The 20,310-nt window shown below is 39.7% G+C and overlaps 3 protein-coding genes across 4 annotated transcripts; 1 reads left to right on the top strand and 2 right to left on the bottom strand.

Moving 5' to 3' along the window:
* Positions 1-1,456: 1,456 nt before the first annotated feature.
* Camp (Cathelicidin-like antimicrobial protein) lies at positions 1,457-3,520 on the bottom strand. The gene is made up of 4 exons (XM_089471554.1): positions 3,279-3,520; positions 3,024-3,120; positions 2,215-2,958; positions 1,457-2,156 (listed from the first exon to the last, which is right to left on the bottom strand). Exons 1-4 carry the CDS (start codon positions 3,387-3,389, stop codon positions 1,663-1,665), a joined length of 1,446 nt encoding a protein of 481 aa, XP_089327680.1. The 5' UTR covers positions 3,390-3,520; the 3' UTR covers positions 1,457-1,662.
* Positions 3,521-3,592: 72 nt separating this feature from the next.
* Positions 3,593-20,261, top strand: Buffy (BCL2 family apoptosis regulator buffy). Of its 2 annotated transcripts, XM_089471558.1 has the most exons (6): positions 3,635-3,736; positions 4,573-4,631; positions 18,194-18,486; positions 19,444-19,596; positions 19,705-20,013; positions 20,080-20,261. In XM_089471558.1, the coding sequence occupies exons 3-6, from the start codon at positions 18,217-18,219 to the stop codon at positions 20,242-20,244; spliced, it is 897 nt and encodes a 298-aa protein (XP_089327684.1). In that variant the 5' UTR covers positions 3,635-3,736; positions 4,573-4,631; positions 18,194-18,216; the 3' UTR covers positions 20,245-20,261. The 2 variants fall into 2 exon arrangements, with proteins under 2 accessions (XP_089327683.1, XP_089327684.1); XM_089471557.1 differs by lacking the exon at positions 4,573-4,631 and having other exon boundaries at positions 3,593-3,736.
* On the bottom strand, positions 11,274-16,288 carry LOC149268669 (uncharacterized). Its single transcript, XM_089471553.1, has 4 exons — positions 15,092-16,288; positions 13,468-14,070; positions 13,219-13,391; positions 11,274-11,938 (listed from the first exon to the last, which is right to left on the bottom strand). The coding sequence occupies exons 1-4, from the start codon at positions 15,481-15,483 to the stop codon at positions 11,394-11,396; spliced, it is 1,713 nt and encodes a 570-aa protein (XP_089327679.1). The 5' UTR covers positions 15,484-16,288; the 3' UTR covers positions 11,274-11,393.
* Positions 20,262-20,310: the final 49 nt, after the last annotated feature.

Genomic DNA, 20,310 nt, shown 5'->3' with positions numbered 1-20,310 from the left:
ACCAGTTATAAAATTATATCTTCTACACCCTTATTGCTAGAGTCTCCAAATTTTTAATGTATGCTTATATGCAATTTATACAAATTCGGTTTTTCTTAAAATTTACCCCCACCCTTAAATTCACCCCCTCACCCTCACTTTTGTAAAAAGCGTATTTCAAATACTAGAGACTTGGGCTTTGGAATATACACACATATTCACCTTATGATTACGCTCTAAAAGTTTCATTAAGATCGTATGTCTACAAAAGAAATTATTTAACAAATAAATTCTCATAATATTGCCCACACTGCAGCGCAGCCCAAGCGCAGTCGCTGCTTACTGCGCAGTTAGCAGAGCGCAGGCTTATGCGTGCGTGTGGATGCATGTGTATGTATGTGTGCATAAAAGAAGTGCAGAATGATTAGAATATCAGCTTGGAGGGTTCAGGGTATCTCCTAGTCGAGCAGTCTCGACTGGAGCTTTCTTACTTGTTTTATTTTATTTTAAATTTAATAAAGAATTCATTTTGCATAATATATATGTCAAATATATATTTATTTCAGAAATGTTAAAATTCATAAAGCAATATAATATGTATGTATATCGCCTTACATCGAAACAAACAGAAAAAGGTAAATTAACAATTACTTGATTTGGATATTTCCAATTAGTTTGATAATTTAGAAATTCCCCAATTTTTTTTTTTTCATTAAGCACTGCTTATCTTTAAATTCCCATAGTTTGAATTATATATAGAAATATAAAAATTCCCATAGTTAGCAATATATATGATGAAAATAAAGTGATAGCTTATTCTGACACGAGTTTGATTTATGATATACGAACTTTAACAGCTATTTTTAGCTGAAATGAATCATCAGCTTTGCTGTCGCCAAACTGAAAAGGCCTTTAAGTCGCCAGATAAACAGCTGTCATTAGTTCAGAATCGAAGACTAACACCAAAAATCATGCGAAATCTTAAGTAGATATGGGAAATTTGTGATACACTTAAATTAAATTCTGAAAAAAAATATTTCATTAAGACAAAGACTAAAAAAAATCAAGCGAAAAACTTAAAGCAAAAAGTTATTTTTTTTTTCGGGCCCTTTAAATGTCTCAATAATAAATTTATACTTAAAAGTCGCGAATTAATTCTCTACTATTTTTACTATGCGATATTAACTATTTTAAGTTTATCAACTGGTAAGGCTATTAACACGAGCGATTGGCAAAGGCGGCGAGCAAACGAAGCATCAAACAGCTGCACAAATAGATTTAAAGCAAGTGGTTAAAAGCAGGCCGTCAGGCATTTCAGTTAACTTGTAGAATAAGCCATGCAAATCTAAAATACAAAAGACATGAAATGTTATGAAAACAAAATACAAACTCGTTATACACATCTACGTTTGTCTAGCGGCTAAGGGTCAGCGATTTCAAATCGCTGTGAGAACATCAAGTGATACTCTCAGACATGTTTCAGTGTAAAAAATTCAATTTGTATTCTTAACAATTTGTGTACATAATTGGGCGTGTAACAACCTTAAAACAGGCGTTAGTTTAAATTTAAGCTAAATATTTGCTATAGCTACTCCAACTGCTGCTGCAGATAAAACCATGCTGCAGCCGCAATGAATCAGCATCTCGCTCAGTGTTTGAGCGTCTGCAGCACTACAGCTGCTCCTACTGCTGCTGCAGATTGTACAGTGCAGCGGCCACAATCAACATCTCGTTCAGATAGCCCAGCAGAGGGGCGTGCTGCACGGCGCAGTGATCGAGCATCTTGAACTCTCGCAGTGTGTCGATCGCTTGGCGCAGCTGGGAGCGACAGGCGGGCTCATTCACGCGCAACGTGGGCAGCTGCAGCTGTGGTGCACGAGTGGAGGTGAGCGCTCCATTCGAGACGGAGAGAGACTGCATGCTGGCCAGTTGACCAGCCAGGCGTTGCTCATCATATTTGCTTAATATGGGCTTGGGCTCCTGTTCGTCCTGTGCCTCGTACTCCTCATCTGTTAGGATATCGTCAGCATTAGTCTTGGGCAAGCGCTTGACGGCTTGGCCTGGCTCTGCGCACAGTGTTAGGTACTTGGGAATGACATCCTTGAAGTTGCTAGCCTCAAACAATTGCAGATCATCGCAGTCGCCGCGATAGGTGTCCGAGACATAGCTTATAATACCTGAGGAGTAATTTCCACTTATATTGCTGTATAGCTCAAATGTCGTCAAACCACTCACCATTCGTGTTGAGGCACAGTATAAACTTGTAGCTGCCGCAGCCAAAGTTCAGCTTCTCGCTCAAATCCGTCTCCACGCACTCGATCACCGATCGCACATGCAACATGTTCGCCCTGTACGCCAGCGGCATGTGCTTCAGGCGCTCAGAGTAGTGCTTGGCGTCCGGCCAGCGAATCAGGGGTCGCAGGCAGCGTGCCAGCTTGACAATCGTATGCTTAAAGGTTTGCTCCACTTCCAGCTCGCTCAGCTCGAAGAATTCGGCGAGCAGTGCAAAGGGCTCGTTGAGGCGCAGCTTTCGCAGTGCTATGCAGCAGTCGAGATGTGAGAGATTTGCGTATTTGCATATGTGGCGCTTGAAAAGCGGCAAATGGGCGCTGGACACGCCCAGGTGCAATGTGGATGCCATGTCAATGGATCCCAGAGTCATGCTGCGCATCGTGCGCTGCGGCATATCGCGTTTCAGGAAGACCGCCTGACGCACGGCAGATGTGACTGCGGGCGCTGCGGCTGGAACTGATGCCATTGCGCCTGCAGTCGCAGCTGGGCTGTTGGACGTGGCTAACGGCTGTCTGGTGGTTGCTTTTATAATCGTATTGGGCGGCAGTGAACTAATTGCAGCGCCTAAAGATTCCTTTCTTATGTTGATCAACGGTGAGGACGTTTGCCAGGAGAGCGTGGGAGAAGATGAGCTGCCATCGCCGCTCGATTGGTTCACAAACTTGGGAGCCTTTGCCAACGCAGATGCTACGGAAGATATATAAACTTGGTAATGTAAGTCGTGCTTACAATAATCGGAAAATTAGATAAACCTGGAGTTGTGGCGCTGGTCGAGGCTCGTTTCATGCTTGTCCTGATGATAGCTCCGGCAGGTATTTTGCCGAGCGCAATGCTGCCGCCTGCTATCTTCTGTAATGCATTGTTCAGTTTCAGTTTCAATAAAATAATACACAAATTGTATTCTAATATTCCTTAAATGTAATCAGAACGCCCAGTGCGTTGCCGGACCGCCTCGAAACAGCTGTTTGTGGTAGCATTAAGTTAGTATATAGATATGTGTGCTATACCTTGACAGCTTGCTGTTGCTGCACTTCAATTTTAGGTCTAAATATCATGGTGGGCGTAATGGGCTGAACGCCATCAGCTGTTTTTCGATATTTCACTATAGTCAGCGACATTGTGTGTAGCACAGATCCGCAAATGGTCTATATATGTATTGCACTTTTAGCGAAAAAATATTGCACTTTATTTTCAGAGCGAGCCAATCGTAGCGATACTGCTCAATGGCCGCCACTATCGATGAGTCTGCTTTCGATATGCGCAGCGTTGCGCAGCTATCGATGAGTGCTGCCAAGCCGCAGTTTGCGTCGCGTTAACCAACACTTGTGCGACCAGTTGAATCTCGCGCGCCTTTTCGGTTTCTTATTTCCCATCCAACGCTCGACAACTTCGTACGCGAAACGGGCAACGATCGAAGCGGCTGTTGCTCGCTGCGGCTTCTTTAGCTTCCGTTAACAATTAATCGGTTAGTGTATTTCATTTATAAATGTCCAAGTGGTTAATATTAATATCCTATAAGCTATATGCATATATAGATTTGTGGGGTTTCATGGAAACGCTTCGAGCCAATAACAATAAAAACCTTCAAGCTGTGACCGTGAATGCTCAAGAAACCAAATAAAATAAACGCGTAATGCATAGTTAATTAAGCAATTTTCATGCAACAGAGAGCGCGGCTCATACACCTACAGGCAAAATAAGCATATCGAAATGTGTGTGTTGTATAGGCGCTAGCTAAATAAAAACGGTTTTTTTTTTGTTTATTCATTTATCACTAGCTAAACAGAAAATCATTATCAGCTCAAATTGCGCATCCGACACCAAAAAGATAAACAACACAGAATGTGCGCGCGTATCAATGAAATTGAATATGCCGATAAGAAAAGTTGGTGTGGCTTTAGCATTTATTTAGCCAATTAATGCATTAACGTGAAGTAAATATACAGAAAAAATATGCAGAGTGCCAAGGGCCACTTGTTGAATTATAAAGTTGAACGCACTCAAGGCAGAAAGAGTTCAACTTAATATTAATTTAATTTCCTTTTCGTGTGTCATTTATATGCATGTGTGTGAGTGTGAGTTTGTGTGTGTGTGTCTGAGCTGTGGTTTAATGCGCATACACACGCGCACACCCACATCCCAAACCAATTCGTAATTGACTTTGCTATAAATGCTGCTCTATTGTGTGATGCCATGAGCAAAGCCATTTAATTTATTTAACAAACAATGCGCACTGACAAAGCAACGATTAGTGGTTAAAAAAATAAAAGAATTCGAATTAAAAATCTACAGTGATTACAGCTTAATATATAACTTCGTGGTAAAGACTTAAACGGTTTGCACTGGAAATTTATTTCTGAGTAAGGAGAGCTATAAATAAACTATATTTTTGAATATTAATATTTATATTAAATTATTACACATTATAATATAATATTTAATTATTATACAAAAAAAAAAAAAAAAAAAATTTTATTTTATTTTGTTTTAAAAACATGCAGTGATCAATAAAATATCAACATCTAAAATAATTGCATATATAAGTACATTTTAATCTTAATATTAGTTTCACATTCTTTTGCAAAATATTGAGCTTACTTTTAATTCGTTACGCCCAACATTTAGCGCTCATTCGCTCAACTATGTATTCTCTTGACCGCAGCTGTATATATCACAATTATTAATATAATATACACATTTACTGCAGCTTTAGCCTATATTAAATACTCAATTTCTCTCAGTGTATTGTCAAGTCCAAGCATATGTTAACACAAGTGCATTAGCTATTTTAGTCCACTCCATAGACACTAAGTAAATCAAACAAAAGAGAGTGTTACGAGCATGACTCAACAACAGTTAGCCGATAGATGGCGCCCGCGCAGCACCCCCGCGCACTGTGATACAATATTTACATTGCTGCAATTAAAAAGGTGCAGAGCAAATTGTTAGCTACTTTGCACGCTCGAATTGAATGACGTAAATCGAATCGGCGAATCGGCGGATCGGCGGACTTGGTAAATGGAAATGAGAAGCGCAAAATCAAGCGACGGCGACAATGCGGGTAGCTAACGATCCCCCGCACAGCGAGCTGAAGGTGCCAGCCTTAACGGCTCTAACTAATTAGTTTGCCACCTGTAATTTGTTTTCGCATATACCCTGTACTCCCATGAGAACTAAATGGGTTGCTTGATGCATACCTTTGCTTTAGATATATCTATATCTGAAACTAAGTGAAAGACTTGATTTGCTTAGATTACAGCGTATCCATTTGTTAAGCTACATATACAATTCTGTTCCCTATAGATATAGTTATGACTATAGCTATACTATGATATAGTACAGTGAATTAAATACAAAAATTTGGTTATTAAACTATTATACCAAAGCCGTGACCAGACTTCTGTGGGCTTCTGTGGTTTTATCCGTTTGAGCTGGGCCTATCAGAAATGCAATTAAATGTATTTTGGCATTTTAATGAACTGCGATTTGATAAACCAATCACAAATCGAAAGTCAAATTGCTCGAATCGTTTGTCATGCGCCAAATCCAGCGCCAAATGCAAAAGTCAATGAAAAAACGGACAGCCAAACGGACGAAGTAGTCACGACTGTAAGATGCTCTGCTTCAAGCAAAGACAAAAAAAATTAAATAAATGAAAACTAAAACTATATTAAATTTTTAATAGGTATTTTCATTCGGGCGACATTCTTTAGCTCTTCATGAATAATCGCTAAACTTCAAATATAGGGGCAGTCATTGAGACAACAAATAATAAACAAACTCAATATGCCCAGCTCAATCCTAATGAAGTAGTACATAAATATATTGAAATTCCACAGAGAGAGAAAGAGAGAGATAGAGAGAGAGAGAGAGGGGGGGGGGGGGGGGAGAAACAGTTTGATTTGCGGGGCTTGAAGTGTTGGGGAATTGGCGTCTACTGCGCCTGCGTAACTGTCAACTGTTGTAAAAAATCAATAACACAAATGTTAACATGGCTATAATGCTTAAGAAAAAACCAAAACGAGTATGCCTGCTGGGGAGTGCACAACTGCAAGATACCCTGCAGCCAGATATTGGCTAGAAATATGTGAGTTTTGGTCGAGAAAGTCTGCATGGGAAGTGGAGAAGAAGATTATATATATATATATAAAGAGTAGATATATGTAAAGATTGTTTAATTTGTGATTACGAATAAAACGGTAATCAAGATGAAGATGATTTTTTCTTTACAAATTTCAACTTTTCTTCGATCACACTTTGCAGCAGACAATCTCATTCCACACTCGACAATTACAGGGTATTCTCAGCGACAAGCTCAACTCGAATCAAAGTTGGACGCGATCTGTGACTGCCATAAGTTTTTGCCAAACAACAGGCAATAAAAAAATTCAGCAAAAAACTAAATAAAAGTGGAAAAAAAACTCGCATTGTATTAGGCAAAATGCTTGACGTTAATTTAAAGCACTGCAGCGCCTCGATCTAGCGTTTGAGCCAATGGCAGTTGGTGGAGTAGAAAAAAAAAAAAAAAAAAAAAAACAAGCAAGCCACACATTTGGTTAATAAAAGTTGCTAATGAGTGAGTCGAGGCGTTGACTATTTGATGTGATTTGATTTAATCGCAGCGCTCGGCCAATGGGAACGGGCAAGCGAATCAGCCGAGGGGAGGAGTGATTGATGTTGATTGACATTGGAATCGAAGCAGAATATATAGTAGATGGGCTATAAATACTTCATGAAATCAACTAGTGTTAGGTGCATTGTAAGAAATTTGATACGATTTGACTGATATATAAATATTATTATATGTATTTTATTTTTTGATTTATTACAAAGGCTTTGGCATATTAGCAAGGTAATTGATGTTGATGGTTAACAATAATAGTTGCTGACTAAATATAGTACATAAATTATTTTTATATACACGGATCGATTTCACTAATGAATGCAATTTATACTTAGCCTAAGTCCTAGCTTTTATTTTTAATATATGAAAAAAATATTTATGAATATATGGGATATATGAATATGAGATAACAATATATGCGATATATGAATTTGAAACATGAATATACATATTAACAAAAAAATAAAATAAAATAAATAAAAAATTAATAATAATAATAATAATAATACTAATAATAATTAATAAATAAATATAAAATAAAATAGTATTAGAATTTGTATTAATAATATTAATATTATTGATGATGATTAGCAATGTGTAGAATATACATAGAAAATATTTATTGATTATGATTCACCTCGGGTAAAATAGATCAATTTATTATTATATTGTATGGGTACAAAAGTTTTACTGTGTTTTATAAGTAGAGCGTGACTTACTAGGCCAAAGACTCATCTATTGAAGGCATTCAAAAGTTAATGACAAAGACATTGATTATTTTGGCATTATTCAGGCACTATATATGAGAGTTCTATATAATATTTTTATTTTCTATATATATTATTTAATATATTTTAGATATATACACATGTATCAATTCATGTCCCTTAAATGTATAAATATCTTTTATCACAGACATATGAAAAAGGCTTCGTTTAACAGATAAATTGCTTAATGCTTAATAATAAGTTCAACATATAGACATATATGATTATATTTGTATATATATGTTTTTATTTGTATATATATGAATATTCACAGCAATCCTCGTCATTCATAGCAGAATAAGCTATTAGAGCTGTTGCGCTCCATTGAGCATTAAAAGCTGCAAAGTGGCTAAAAATGCGCATGAAAATGAAAATGAAGTGCATTCATAAATATTTATTGGGAGTTGCTAAATTGGGCACTAAGTAGTCGCAGTCGTAGTCGCAGTGGCTAATTTAAGCAGAACAGAAGAGCGAGAAAGAAAGAGAGTAGTGAAGAGAGAGAGGGAGAGACATGAAAATTGTGTGCGTGTGTTTTTCCTTTAGGTCTGGTTTGCGTGGCCAATCGGCCGATTCGGTTGCGGAATGAAGAGTGTAAATTGTTGCTCAGGCCGCAGCGCGCTGCGTTGACTACAAAGTTAAGCGCCAGTGGGGACGGAACGGCCAGACGACTTAGACGAGGCAACGAGGCGACGAGGCACTGCTCGACACTTAATTTATGTGCACTAGGTAAACATTTTGCCTGCCATTTGCGACAAAGACAAAGTAGTAGTTGCTGGCCATGTTGTCTTTGCGGGCTGGAAAACACATGCGATTGTGCTGCAAACGTGTCGCTTTTATTAATTAGCTCTGAGTAGGCCGCCGAGCCAAGCGACCCATAAGGTGCATGCCACCGTTGCCAGTTACACATGTGACCAGCCATGTCGCCCGACTGAGCCGCAGATGTGCAATCGCTGGGAACTAGGCATAGGTCACGCCAACAGCTTGACACGCAAGCCGAAGAGCTGGCCTATTCGACTCACCTGCTAAACGCGCCATTTCCTCGCTGACAGCGGGCCAAAGAATCTCCTCATGCTCTTAGATCTTTAGCTCCAGAATAAGTTTCACACCCACGATTAAACACATCCATCTTCGCAAATTTTATGATATATAAGTGATAAACAAGTCAGTGTCAAATTTACACTATAAAAATCTCTTATATCTCTCATCTAACTGAACTGCAAGGTGCTTTAATTTACTAATAACCTAGTTTAATAGAAAGCTAGCATTACAGTACTGGTGCTTTGCCATTAATTTATGCAATGCTTTCCAACACTGAACAATGGTATTTTCCTTTTTGTTTCCTTTACAATACCGAACACATCGAGCCCTTGTAGATTTGAATTGAAATTTGCGTTGTATATCTAGTGGTTGATGGATATCTATTTCAATTTGCAGAGCATTTTTATAATAGTCCTGTACTACCCACTATTGAGAGTGAGGTGTTTATTGACTTAGTGACTCTATGAAATCTTATAATTATAAATATTAAAGCATAAATATTCTTGAACAGCGTAATGAGCTAATCCAATATAACTATGCGTGTTTGATTGCCAATACACCTGTTAGTATGGCTGTTTATATATCTGAATCGTTGTATAGACAAGGCCTCTCTCACAGTCTGTGTGTCTGCCTAAGAAAAGCAAGAGGCGAAGTAGAACTACAGAGGATGTTTAGATGTATGCAGCAGTATTTATTTGCCATCTATATTTCAGAGAAACGAAAGTGAAATGCTTGCAGCAGCAGAGAGTGTTCCCATTGGTCACTTGAAGTTCGACTGCAACGAAGTCTACCTGGTGTCGGGTTGAACATTTGAGAGAGACTTAGTGATTGAGTGAAAGTGACCCTATATAAAGGGCAGCAGCTGCAGCATTTCTTCAGTCGTCCAGGCCTGGTGGGGGTCAGTAAGGCAGTGCAGTGAAGTGATGTCAAGTGCGTGATCATTAAGCTGAGCATTAAAGACTTGAAGGAAATACGAAGAGGGAATACTAAAAGCAAATACTAAGACCAAATACTTAAGGGAAATATTTAGAGCAAATACTTAGAGGGTGCTTAGTGGAAATATTAGGAGGAATATTAACAGGAAATACTTAGCCTTAGAGCAAATACTTTGAGGAAACACTAATAGGCAATATTGATAAGAAATACTACGTAGAGCAAATACTTTGAAGAAATACCAAGACGGAATACTAAGAGGAAATACTTTAAGGGAATATTTAGAGCAAATACTTGGAGGGTGCTTAGGGGAATACTTGGAGGAATACTAAGAAGAAATACTTAGACTTAGAGGGAATACTTTGAGGAAACACTAAGAGCAAATACTAAGGGGTAATACTTAGAGGAAATACTTGCAGGAAATACTTACTCCTTTCCTTACTTGATAAAAGGCAAAGTGGAGAAGTATAACTTATACAGAACTATAACTTTTAAGAACAGACAAATAGTCACAATATTTTATTAGACGAAGAGGGCAAAATTCAAATGCCATTAACTGTCATTAACCATACAACCTATTCATACACATTCCCTCACTTAAAGAGTGAGTAAAAAAGTCGTATGCTGATAACTGGTGACCATTTTGCCAACTTGCAGTAAAAACAATAATTAATGTAATTCAATTAATGTGGTCACGTAATCAGCAGGCAGCTCAGCCACTGATTGCTAAACTTAGCAACTGTTTAAGCTGCTGTTTATGACCCCCCATGATGTATTAGGCCGTCAATCAAGCAGCTAATTGGATGCCATTTCGTGGCACCCACGGCCCGCATTCAGTCGCAGCTGCAGTTGCCGCTGCGAATGGAGAATTAACATAAGAAATGACTACAAATTGCACCAAATAACAAAGCTAAAACAGCAAAAGCGAGTTCTTTGCGCATTTGGTTTCATTAAAATGTGCTCGAAGCGTGAAAACGTGATAGAATTTCAGTTTTCGCGTCTGTCCATAAAAATGACAGATCGCAATTTTTGAATTGCGCGCAGTTTGGTAATCAGTCGACGAGCCATGTTTCGATATTTCAGCTTCAGCTTCAGGTTCAGCTTCAGGTTCAACGTCAGCTTCAGCTTCATTCTCAGGCCGTCCAATTACAAGCGACATGAACATAAATAACATTTTATTAAGTGCTAATTTCTGTTTTGGTAGCTCCAAATGGCCAAGCATTTGCCCGCCACTGATCTCGTCCGTCCGATAAGCTCAAATTTGTTGCACACTTTTGCTGCTTTTTGGGGCTTTACGAGCTGCTCTCGGCTGTGATTGGCGCCACAGATTGGGGGGCACTAAAGAGGTTTTTGCGAATGCGCAACGGGTGTGGTTAATGGAGCTGCCAGTTGCCCATCAGTATGCATAATCTGAAGGCAGTTGGACGAAGATATGCGGGACCTGAAATGAAACTTATATGGCCGTAGGGGATGAGAGGAAAAGCGCTTCGAGATAGTTCATAAACATGTAAGAGTGATCATATAAAGCAGTAGAGACTCCAATCCGAGTGAAGTGGAGATATTTCAATTATGATATGCCTCTTTTATATATATACTTATATCTATATCACAAACAACCGTTACATACCCACCTCTGTCTGTTTGCCATAATAAATTGAACAATTTATTTATTTGTGATTAAAAAGTAAAGCAAAGTAAAGAGTAAAACAACGAAACTAGAGGTAATTTCAAAACTAGGCGGTTCATCAATCATCGTCAATCTATTTGCCCAGCTTATAAAATGCCACCACAGCAACGCCCAGCAGCAGCACCACAAATCCCACACTCCCAAGCAATGCGAATGACTTGGCGCTGTTCGTCACGTTCGACGAGTCCAAGTCGGTTACAATCGCTGGCTGCTCCGGCAGCTCCATGTGCGGCATAATCACTCTGAAAGTGATGTGGGATAACTCGGATGCCTCTGTACCATTTGCATGCGGCTGGAGTACGGCGTCCCGTCGTCGTCGCTGGGCTACGCCGGGCTGGCAGTCCTGCGCCGACAGCTGGCAGTCCTCGCGCTCCAGGCAGCCCGTTATGCGCATGGACATGACCAGCACGTCGCCGCTGTGCATGCCCGGAAACATGACGGCTCTGAACTGCAGTCGCTGGCCCAGCGGCGGCTCCGCACTGGGCGCATGCGCGCATATGCTCTGCATGGCTGGATTGAGGCAACCGCGCGGCGTAATCAGCTGAGCACTATGCAAGACCTCCCCACCGGCTGAAATGCGCTGCAGCTGTACGTCACTCAGCTTGGTGTAGTTCCAACCTGATGAAGGGAGAAAGGAGAGGATGATTTTAGTGAGATAGAAAACTATATATAGGGAATCGTATAATATAATATTCCATATGTATTTGTAAAGATTTGAAGGTTATTTAGGATAGATCAAGATTTAATAAGCTTTTATATAAGATAAGATAAGATAAGCAAATAATTACTATGTTTTCTTGAATATAAAAGTCGCAGCGAAGAATGAGTAGATTGTAAATTGAATATATTGCGGAGAGAGAGAGAGAGAGAAAGAGAGAGAGAGAGCTGAATCCCTCTTATTATATAGTAAAATGCTTTACCGTGGTTACAAATTTGAAATGAATTTAAATGAATCAAATAAATATAAAATAAATAAGTAAAATAAAAAATTTGAAATGACTTGAAAAAACAATGTAATTAAATTTTACTGTATAATTGATGGTTCGTGAATAGTCTGAACATAAAATGAGAATAACGTTTCAAATTCTCTGAAGTCGAAATACACAAATATGCAATTTATATTTACAATTTTGCTGAAAATATATTCTTATAGATTTTTATATCTATATATTTATATATTTAAATTTAAATTGTACTGAAATTTAATTTTAGTTTTATAGAAATTCAATTTAAATTTATTTTGATTCTATTGAGCGTGTAAATATTTTTTTGTTGACTAAAATTGATATCTTTGATAATTGATTGCTCAATCAATTTAATATAGAAATTCAACAATATTTCCAAAATGCACGAAGTATTAAGTTTGTTATTATTTTCTCTGTTTATTTCCAATTGTCTTTGATAATTGATTGCTCTTCTAATTAAATACAGCAATTTCAGCAATATTTGGGAAATTCATAATTAAGTTAATTTTATAATATCTACTCAGCTTACTTCTCATTTGTCTTTTCAACTCGCTTCCGAATCACTTAGAGTTGAGCATTTCTTCCCAACTTTCCTTATTTCATTTCGATTTCAATTCAAATTTAATTTTAGATTTTTTTACTTCTCTTTCGTTTCATATTCTTGATTCCACTCTCTTAAAGAGGTCTTCTTATTTTATTCTCTCTCTCTCTCTCTCCTTATCTCTCTCACTCTGTCTCTCTCTTTCTTCAAACTATATGCTGTCTACTCTATCCTATCCCTAGCTATGTCCCTCTATACTTTCTACTCTAACTTGCTTACCATTTTATTAATCTTCTCTTAGTAAATTTTTCTTCAATCATACAAAGCTTTAACAAGCTTTGTAATTTCGCCTGCTCAAGCTCCATTTATATATATAATATCCATTGACTCACCATCTCCGGCCAATACATGAGCACGCAGCAAGAGCTCCTCGCCCAGCTGGACGGCCCCATTGCTCTCCAGGTGCTGGGTATAGCCATTGCTGCCCCGTCTCAGCAGCTCCACGTGGGTGCGAAAGGCATTCTGATTGCCGCCATGGGCATAGCTGCCAGCGCTGCGTGCCTGGCTGTGTGTCAGGGGGAAATATATAATCAGATTCAGTTCAGATTGGAGCTACGACTAGAACTATATCCACTACTCACACATCATTGGCCACGCCCATTTTCAGTGCATGCGTCTTGACGGCTACACGCTCCTGCGTCTTGCAGTGCAGCGTCAGGATGGAGTCCCCGCCTGTGCGCAGTCCCCGTATAGCCGGGAAACGCAGCCGCAAACACAAATCCTGGCCACAATTGCGCACGCCACAGCGCTCGAAGTCTGCGCCGGCTATGTCCAGGAGCAGATGGCTACGCGATAGCTTCAGCTCGCAGTGCCTGTCCGCCGACTCGTCGTAGTCGTTGTCCAGCACCGGTGCAGCGCCCACAAAGCTGTCCAGCTTGAGGATTGCCCGAAAGTAGCCAGCCTGCAGGCAGCGCATGTCCTTGATTCGCAGTCGCAGCTGATTCTGATTCTGTTGCTGCTGCTGCGCACTGCTCTCCGCTGGCGGCAGATAGACGGGCGCGGGCGTCGAGGGACGCTTCGGCGGTGCATGGTAATCGTAGCCAGGGGCGGCCAGTTGCTCCTCATCGCCATCCTCGCCCAGCTCCTGCACTACGATGGGACGTGCCGTTGTTGAGGTGGTCGAGGGAATGCGCGTGGTGCTGCTCCCACTGGGCTGTGGATAATAGTAGCCAGCGAACTCATCGCTAGCGCATGGGAGGAGTAGTCAAACGAATTATGAAAGCGTCGAGGCTAGATCATCAGCTCAAAACTACTTAAATTGTATTTAAGCTGAAGCTGGATGTCTTTAATTATGATAAGTTCTCTGCTTGACTGCATTTTTACAAAGTGAAATGAGTATATTAACCAAAATTCGGCAATGCAATGCAATGTTCGACTTGCTGTCCATCGGGTCCATACGTTCATCCGTCCACCTGTCGATCCTTCTGTGGGTCCAGCCGTTCAACCGCCAGTCAATCCATCGGTCCGTCCGTTTATCCATTGGTCCATTCATCCCTCTATCCGGCCCACTCATCCGTCCGTCCATCTGTTTGCCCATCCCTCCGTTCATTAGCCATTTGTCCGTCCCTCCATTCGTCGGTCCATCCGTCCCTCCATTCGTCGATCCATCCGTCAATCCGTCCGTCCGTCTGTCTGTCCATCCATCCGTCCGTTCATCGGTCGGTCCGTCTGTCCGTCGTTAGCGTCGGTGAACGTAGCTATTTGAAGCTAGGCATTTGGAATTTGGTATGTATACTCGCGTACACCCAGGACAAAGTGTAAAGGTCTCACGTAAATCGAAAATGCATTTTCCGGTATGTCAGAATCTCAGTAATTTGAATTGTTAAAGCGTGGAAATTTCTAGGTACACACATACATATATGAAATTGCGTTGATAATGATAGAATAAATAGTTATGGCGGATATATGTATATCTGCGCATATTAGAATTACGGGTACTAATGTCGGGACAAGTCGGATTTAAGTTTATTCCTCATTTCCATGTATTTTATTATATTTCGAGTAAAAGCGCTTGAAGAAGACATACTCGGATAGACAAACCAAGATCAATGAGATATGGCAGGCCTATACAAGATTTTATACTATAAGCTGCTCTATTGATTTGATTATCAATTGGAGGTGTGGTATATCGAAAAATGCAGCCAGTAGCTTATTGACTGTGAATGAGTATTCTGCAGTTGGTAGTGCCCGACGGCAGACTCTTACCTGGGCTTCGGGCTCTCATAGCTAGGACGCTCCTCGTTGCTGGGCGGCAGGTAGTGCTGGCTGAGGGGTATGAAATTGCCGTGTGCCTGGCCGAAACTCCTGACAAGGCTGCGATTGTCAATGATCTCCGGCAGGCTAAACTCCGTGGTGGCCGGCGCTACAGGAGCCACAGGGGCCGGGGTCACAGGACTTGCGGCTGGCGGCCCGTATTGGGGCAGCGCCAGCTGAAAGGGCGCCGGTCCATGCAAATAGCTGCCAAATTCAGCGGGCGCCGCAAAGAAGTGGGCCACATCCGCGCAGGCATTGCCCAGCAGGAGCAGTAGCAGCAGCAGCAGGGGGAGCAACCGCAGGGCAGGGCTGACAATTAGTAAATACGTCCAATTGATCGACATTCTTCACAATCACTGACTGATCGAGCCATGTGTGGGCGTGCTTTTATAAGCTAAGCTGGCACAATCGTGATTGGGAATGACCCAGATGTGGGCGCTATGTAGAACTCGCTGCGTTTGAGGGGCTCCAAAATTTACTTTCCATGGCGATGGACGCACACGATTTCGCTGTATCGATTGACGACAACTTTCCTTGATCACGATGCGACGGCGCGGCTATTGGGCCAGGTTATGTACAGCTAATTGCTGCCGTGGTACGACTCCCTAGGCGATAGCACTTCGACACTCGCATCGCAACTTCGATGCAGTCGATCCACTTGACGCAGTCGTCGCAGCTGTCGCCGCAATCCACAAATCATTTGCCATTTGACATGCCGCCTGTGGTCGGCTAATGGCAACACGCATTCACAGCATTTTGGCCAGATTGCTGAAAGTAAGTTTGAAATGGCCAAGACAAAAAGACGCGACCGCCAATCAAACTTAACGAGCCCCCAACGCCGACGTCGCCGTTGTTAATGCGCCCAAAAATGGTGGCGCAAAGTAAAAACTCAACAACAATAATCGGACAATGGCAAAGCAAAGGCTGAGCTGGCACCACCTGAGATACCCACTGCAGGCTTTTCGATTTAGTGGATTATATCGATGGCCAGATCTGTGATTCTAGTGTGGGCCGAAGCAATCACAATGAAATCTTTAACCCAATTTTGTTTTTGGCAAAGCTTCTTAGAAGTAAGAATAAAATATATTGATGCTAGTTTGCTAAATTACAGGGTATGCAAGCATTGACTGTAGTTTTAAGAATATATTTTGTTTTAAACTTGAGTTGAGAAGCTTCGAAATACATAATACTTAAGTTTTCTTTTACTAGGTTCTTTTAGAAGAATATAAAGGTTAGTCGAAAGCAAATTAAAAGTTAAATTTGTTTAAGCTTCTGTTTATGTATTGGTTTTTGCATTTTAGTAGCTTATGCTTATTCTAATTCTCTCAAACTTCTTCGTATTTAAGCAACTACAACTAGATAAGAGTTGAAGGGTTAAAATCTTTTACAAAATAGAACGAGTGTTGTCTCTATGAAGTGCTATTTCTAGACTTATATTTGTGTATTTATGCTCTTGACATGAAAGTCTTTAGCTATGAGGCAAATAATCTGCTGCCATAAATTCGAATGGCTCTCATCTACATACATGTATGTATAAATAATAAACGATTTAATAAATTAATAATTATAAATTGATACAAACTGAGCGCCAAGTACTATGTTTACTAATTAATACCTCTTCATATTTGAAGTTGTGCTGCTTGAATTGATAGCTAATCTATATGGTTGACTTTTCCACAATTATTACATTTTATAAATTTCTTATTATTTTATAATTTAAAAATATTCTATACAATTTGATCAAAATGGTTGGAAGAATAAAATTGATGAGCTGTTAAAATGTTTCATATAGTTTTAATTCAAGAAGTTATCTTAATTTGAGCTTACACAATTTCTACTAAGAGAGAGCAAACAACTCTTTGTCTCTTTCTCCCTCTCACTCTCTCCTCAGTCTTATAGTCATACGTAATACAGTCGCAATCTATACAAATTTTCTGAAGAACGAAAACATATTTAAGGAACAGAAAGAATCAGTATGAATGATCACAAGCTTCATTACAAATATAAGATCTCCATTGTTACTCGCAACAGCTACAAATCTTTCCAATAATAAGCTCTCTTTTCAGAGGGGCGCTCATTAAATCTTATTACACTCATACATGCATATAAGCAAGTCTTACATATGTAATATTATACGGCGCACTCGAATTATTAATTTCTGTCCGCTCACAGTTTCAGCCTTGTAATCTTGGGACAAATTAAGACTATTCCGCAATATATACAATAATACCAAGAATATTAATGAAATAAATAAAAAGCTGATTAAATTAGATAAATAAATGCCTTTAATTAGCCTTCATACTAAATTGCCATCACAGTTATTATTTTTAAATAAATTTATTATTATTACTGTTTAAAAAAAAGTAAAGCTAATTATCGGAACTTTAAATATTTAAGCTCTCCAATAATGAATTTTCATATCCATTTCAATCATAATTCGTAAAAGCATTTTCATTTTGCCTAATCAATTAGCTCTTTGAATTGCGCGCCTAATGTGAGATTTTCTGGCTGGCGGCTCAAGTCATTAAATAATGTCATTTATAAATTTAATGCAATTTCAACACGACGTTTATGATTTGAGGCAATTATTTTTGATTATAATTGTTTGTCTGTGGGGCTTATGTGCTGCTTCAAATGTTGTTGTTATTGTTGTAGCAGGTTTTCGCCTTGACGGCCAGACCAAAAAAAAAAAAAACATTTCCAGCCAACGACAGCCAGACAGAGCAGTACAGCTACAGCTAGAGCTAGAGCTAGAGCTACAGATACAAGATACAAGATAAAAGTCTCTCATGGGCAACGGCACCCAAAAGATTGACAACAACGCGCAAAAATTTGCCACATCAGCCAAATCGAATCGAATGGCAATTAATTGATTTAACATGAGCAGCGCACAGAGTTTGCGACATCAAAATAATTAATGAAGCCCAAAATAAGCGCGTATCGGGTATCGTATATCGTGTATCGTATATCGGCTATCGATGACTGCAATTAGCGCCCGGGCAATCAGCTTTGATTTATGTCATTTCATCTCGAATCGTGCTAAATCTCTTGCAGGATCTCAGACGCACCACATCATCATGCCGGGCACCTCGTTCCCAACGAACAACGACAACTTCAGCAACGGCTTCCCCATGGTCACGACCCAAGCCGAGCGACTGCTGCAGGCGCAGAATCGCCGCAAGTTCAGCTTCCCCGCCACCCTCCACTCGGCCGCCCTGCTCGAGGTGGGCCAGCGGGAGTCAACGCGCCGCCGGCTCAGCAACGTCAGCGATGTGGTTACCCGCAAACTGTCCTACACCATCGGCTGGAAGGCCGCTCAAATACCTGCCCAAGACATCATCACACAGGTATGCTAGGCGTATGATAATGAGGGATAGTTGAAAGTACAGGACACTGCTTAGAGGTTAGGTCCGAAGAGAATGAATATCTCCTTGCTAGATTCATCATTACAGTTTTTTGAACAACATTATAATAATATTGTGGATTGTTTCCATTTGGCTTAGGTGGTTCCACATTCATGTGTTGTTTAGATATATAGATAAATATATCTAGATAAATATATGATATTCAATACAAACCTGAAGAGAAAGCTGCTTATAGAATACTTCAAATATAAGAAATAGAGAAATATTATATATAGTTTAATGTAAATGTATTAAATTGTCACATAAAGAGGCTGATTATTTGCTTTATAAGCTAATTTTATAGCTCTTCTCAAAATAGTCATACACTAAAAATTAAGCTAAAATTTCTAAATATTATTGCTTTCCTTTATTTCTTTAGTTCTTGAGCCTTGAGTAAAAATTTCAAAATCTCCTATAAGTTTGACAAAACTTAGCTGCTCTAAATCTATATTTTTTCTAGTTATTCGTTTTTATTGGATACTAACATTTATTTCTAATTTTTTAAATAATCAAGAATAATTTCTTTATAATTTAGAATCTTGAATTTTTATTTTACATCAAACTTTAACCGAGGATAAAAGTATGAAACATTAGTTGATAGGTTTTCAAAAATACATAAAGCCGAAGCTAATGAAGAGGAAAAGTATTTGTTAAATTCTTTATTACAATTTTGTAATATTTGAGATCCATATTCATACTCATAATATTTTCAGTTGCCCATCCCAGCATAATTTAAGCATTTTAAAAATATATTTGACTTTACCTTTTATCGATTATTTACTTTGAGCTTTATTTTTAACTTTATTTAGACCTCGTTGAAATGTTGCCTTCTAACGATTGAAGCCTTTTTGCTTATCACAGCTAATCAATATATTAAAGCTTTGATTTTTCGTCATCCAGGGACGCTGTTTATGTGGACACTACATCAAGCGGCGGCTGCGTCGCTCGGGACTGTTCAACAAGAAGCTGGGACTGCAGCGCATTCGCAGCATATTGGGCAACAGCAACACAACTATGGGCATCGTGAGAGACGTTTTCCCAGCGGTGCAAGTGGTGAGTGGCCCAGGAGAGTTGTCCGCTTAAGGTCTATTGGCTACGTGGCTCGATATGGCGATGGAGTGTTATATTAATATAGTCATTTATATCTGCACTGATCCCTAGTTGGGCGATGAGCTGGAGCGCATGCATCCGCGCATCTATAATGGCGTCGCCCGACAGATTTGCCGCAATCCGGGCGGCGAGTTCCATACCCCGGATGCTGTGAGTCTGCTGCTGGGCGCCGTGGGCCGGGAGCTGTTTCGGGTCGAGATCACATGGAGCAAGGTTATCTCATTGTTTGCTATAGCCGGTGGTCTGTCGGTGGATTGTGTGCGCCAGGGCCATCCCGAGTATTTGCCAAAGCTTATGGAGAGCGTTTCCGAAGTAATCGAGGATGAACTGGTGCCTTGGATAAATGAGAACGGCGGTTGGGTAAAGTGAAATGCCACACTCTTCACATAGCATCCTAGCTAATAATATCATCTTTTATCACTTTAGAGTGGCATCAATACACATGTTCTACCAACATCCAATAGCTTGAATCCTCTGGAATGGACGACGCTGGTGATCGGAGTTGTCTTTGGTTTGATTTTATTAGTTATGTTTTTGCGCTTTATTGTCAACACACTTATACCTAAAATATACGAACGATTTACGAGCTGATCGAAAAATACAATAAATTCAAAGGCTAAAATTTATTTAGAATATTTAAAGTTGCCGGCATTAGCC

This window comes from Drosophila arizonae, chromosome 5, assembly GCF_054131065.1.
Source record: "Drosophila arizonae isolate 15081-1271.41 chromosome 5, UAZ_ARI_1.0, whole genome shotgun sequence".
NCBI lineage: Eukaryota > Metazoa > Arthropoda > Insecta > Diptera > Drosophilidae > Drosophila > Drosophila arizonae.
Note: the sequence above shows the minus strand (reverse complement) of the source record. Positions and strands in the feature narration are given on the sequence as shown.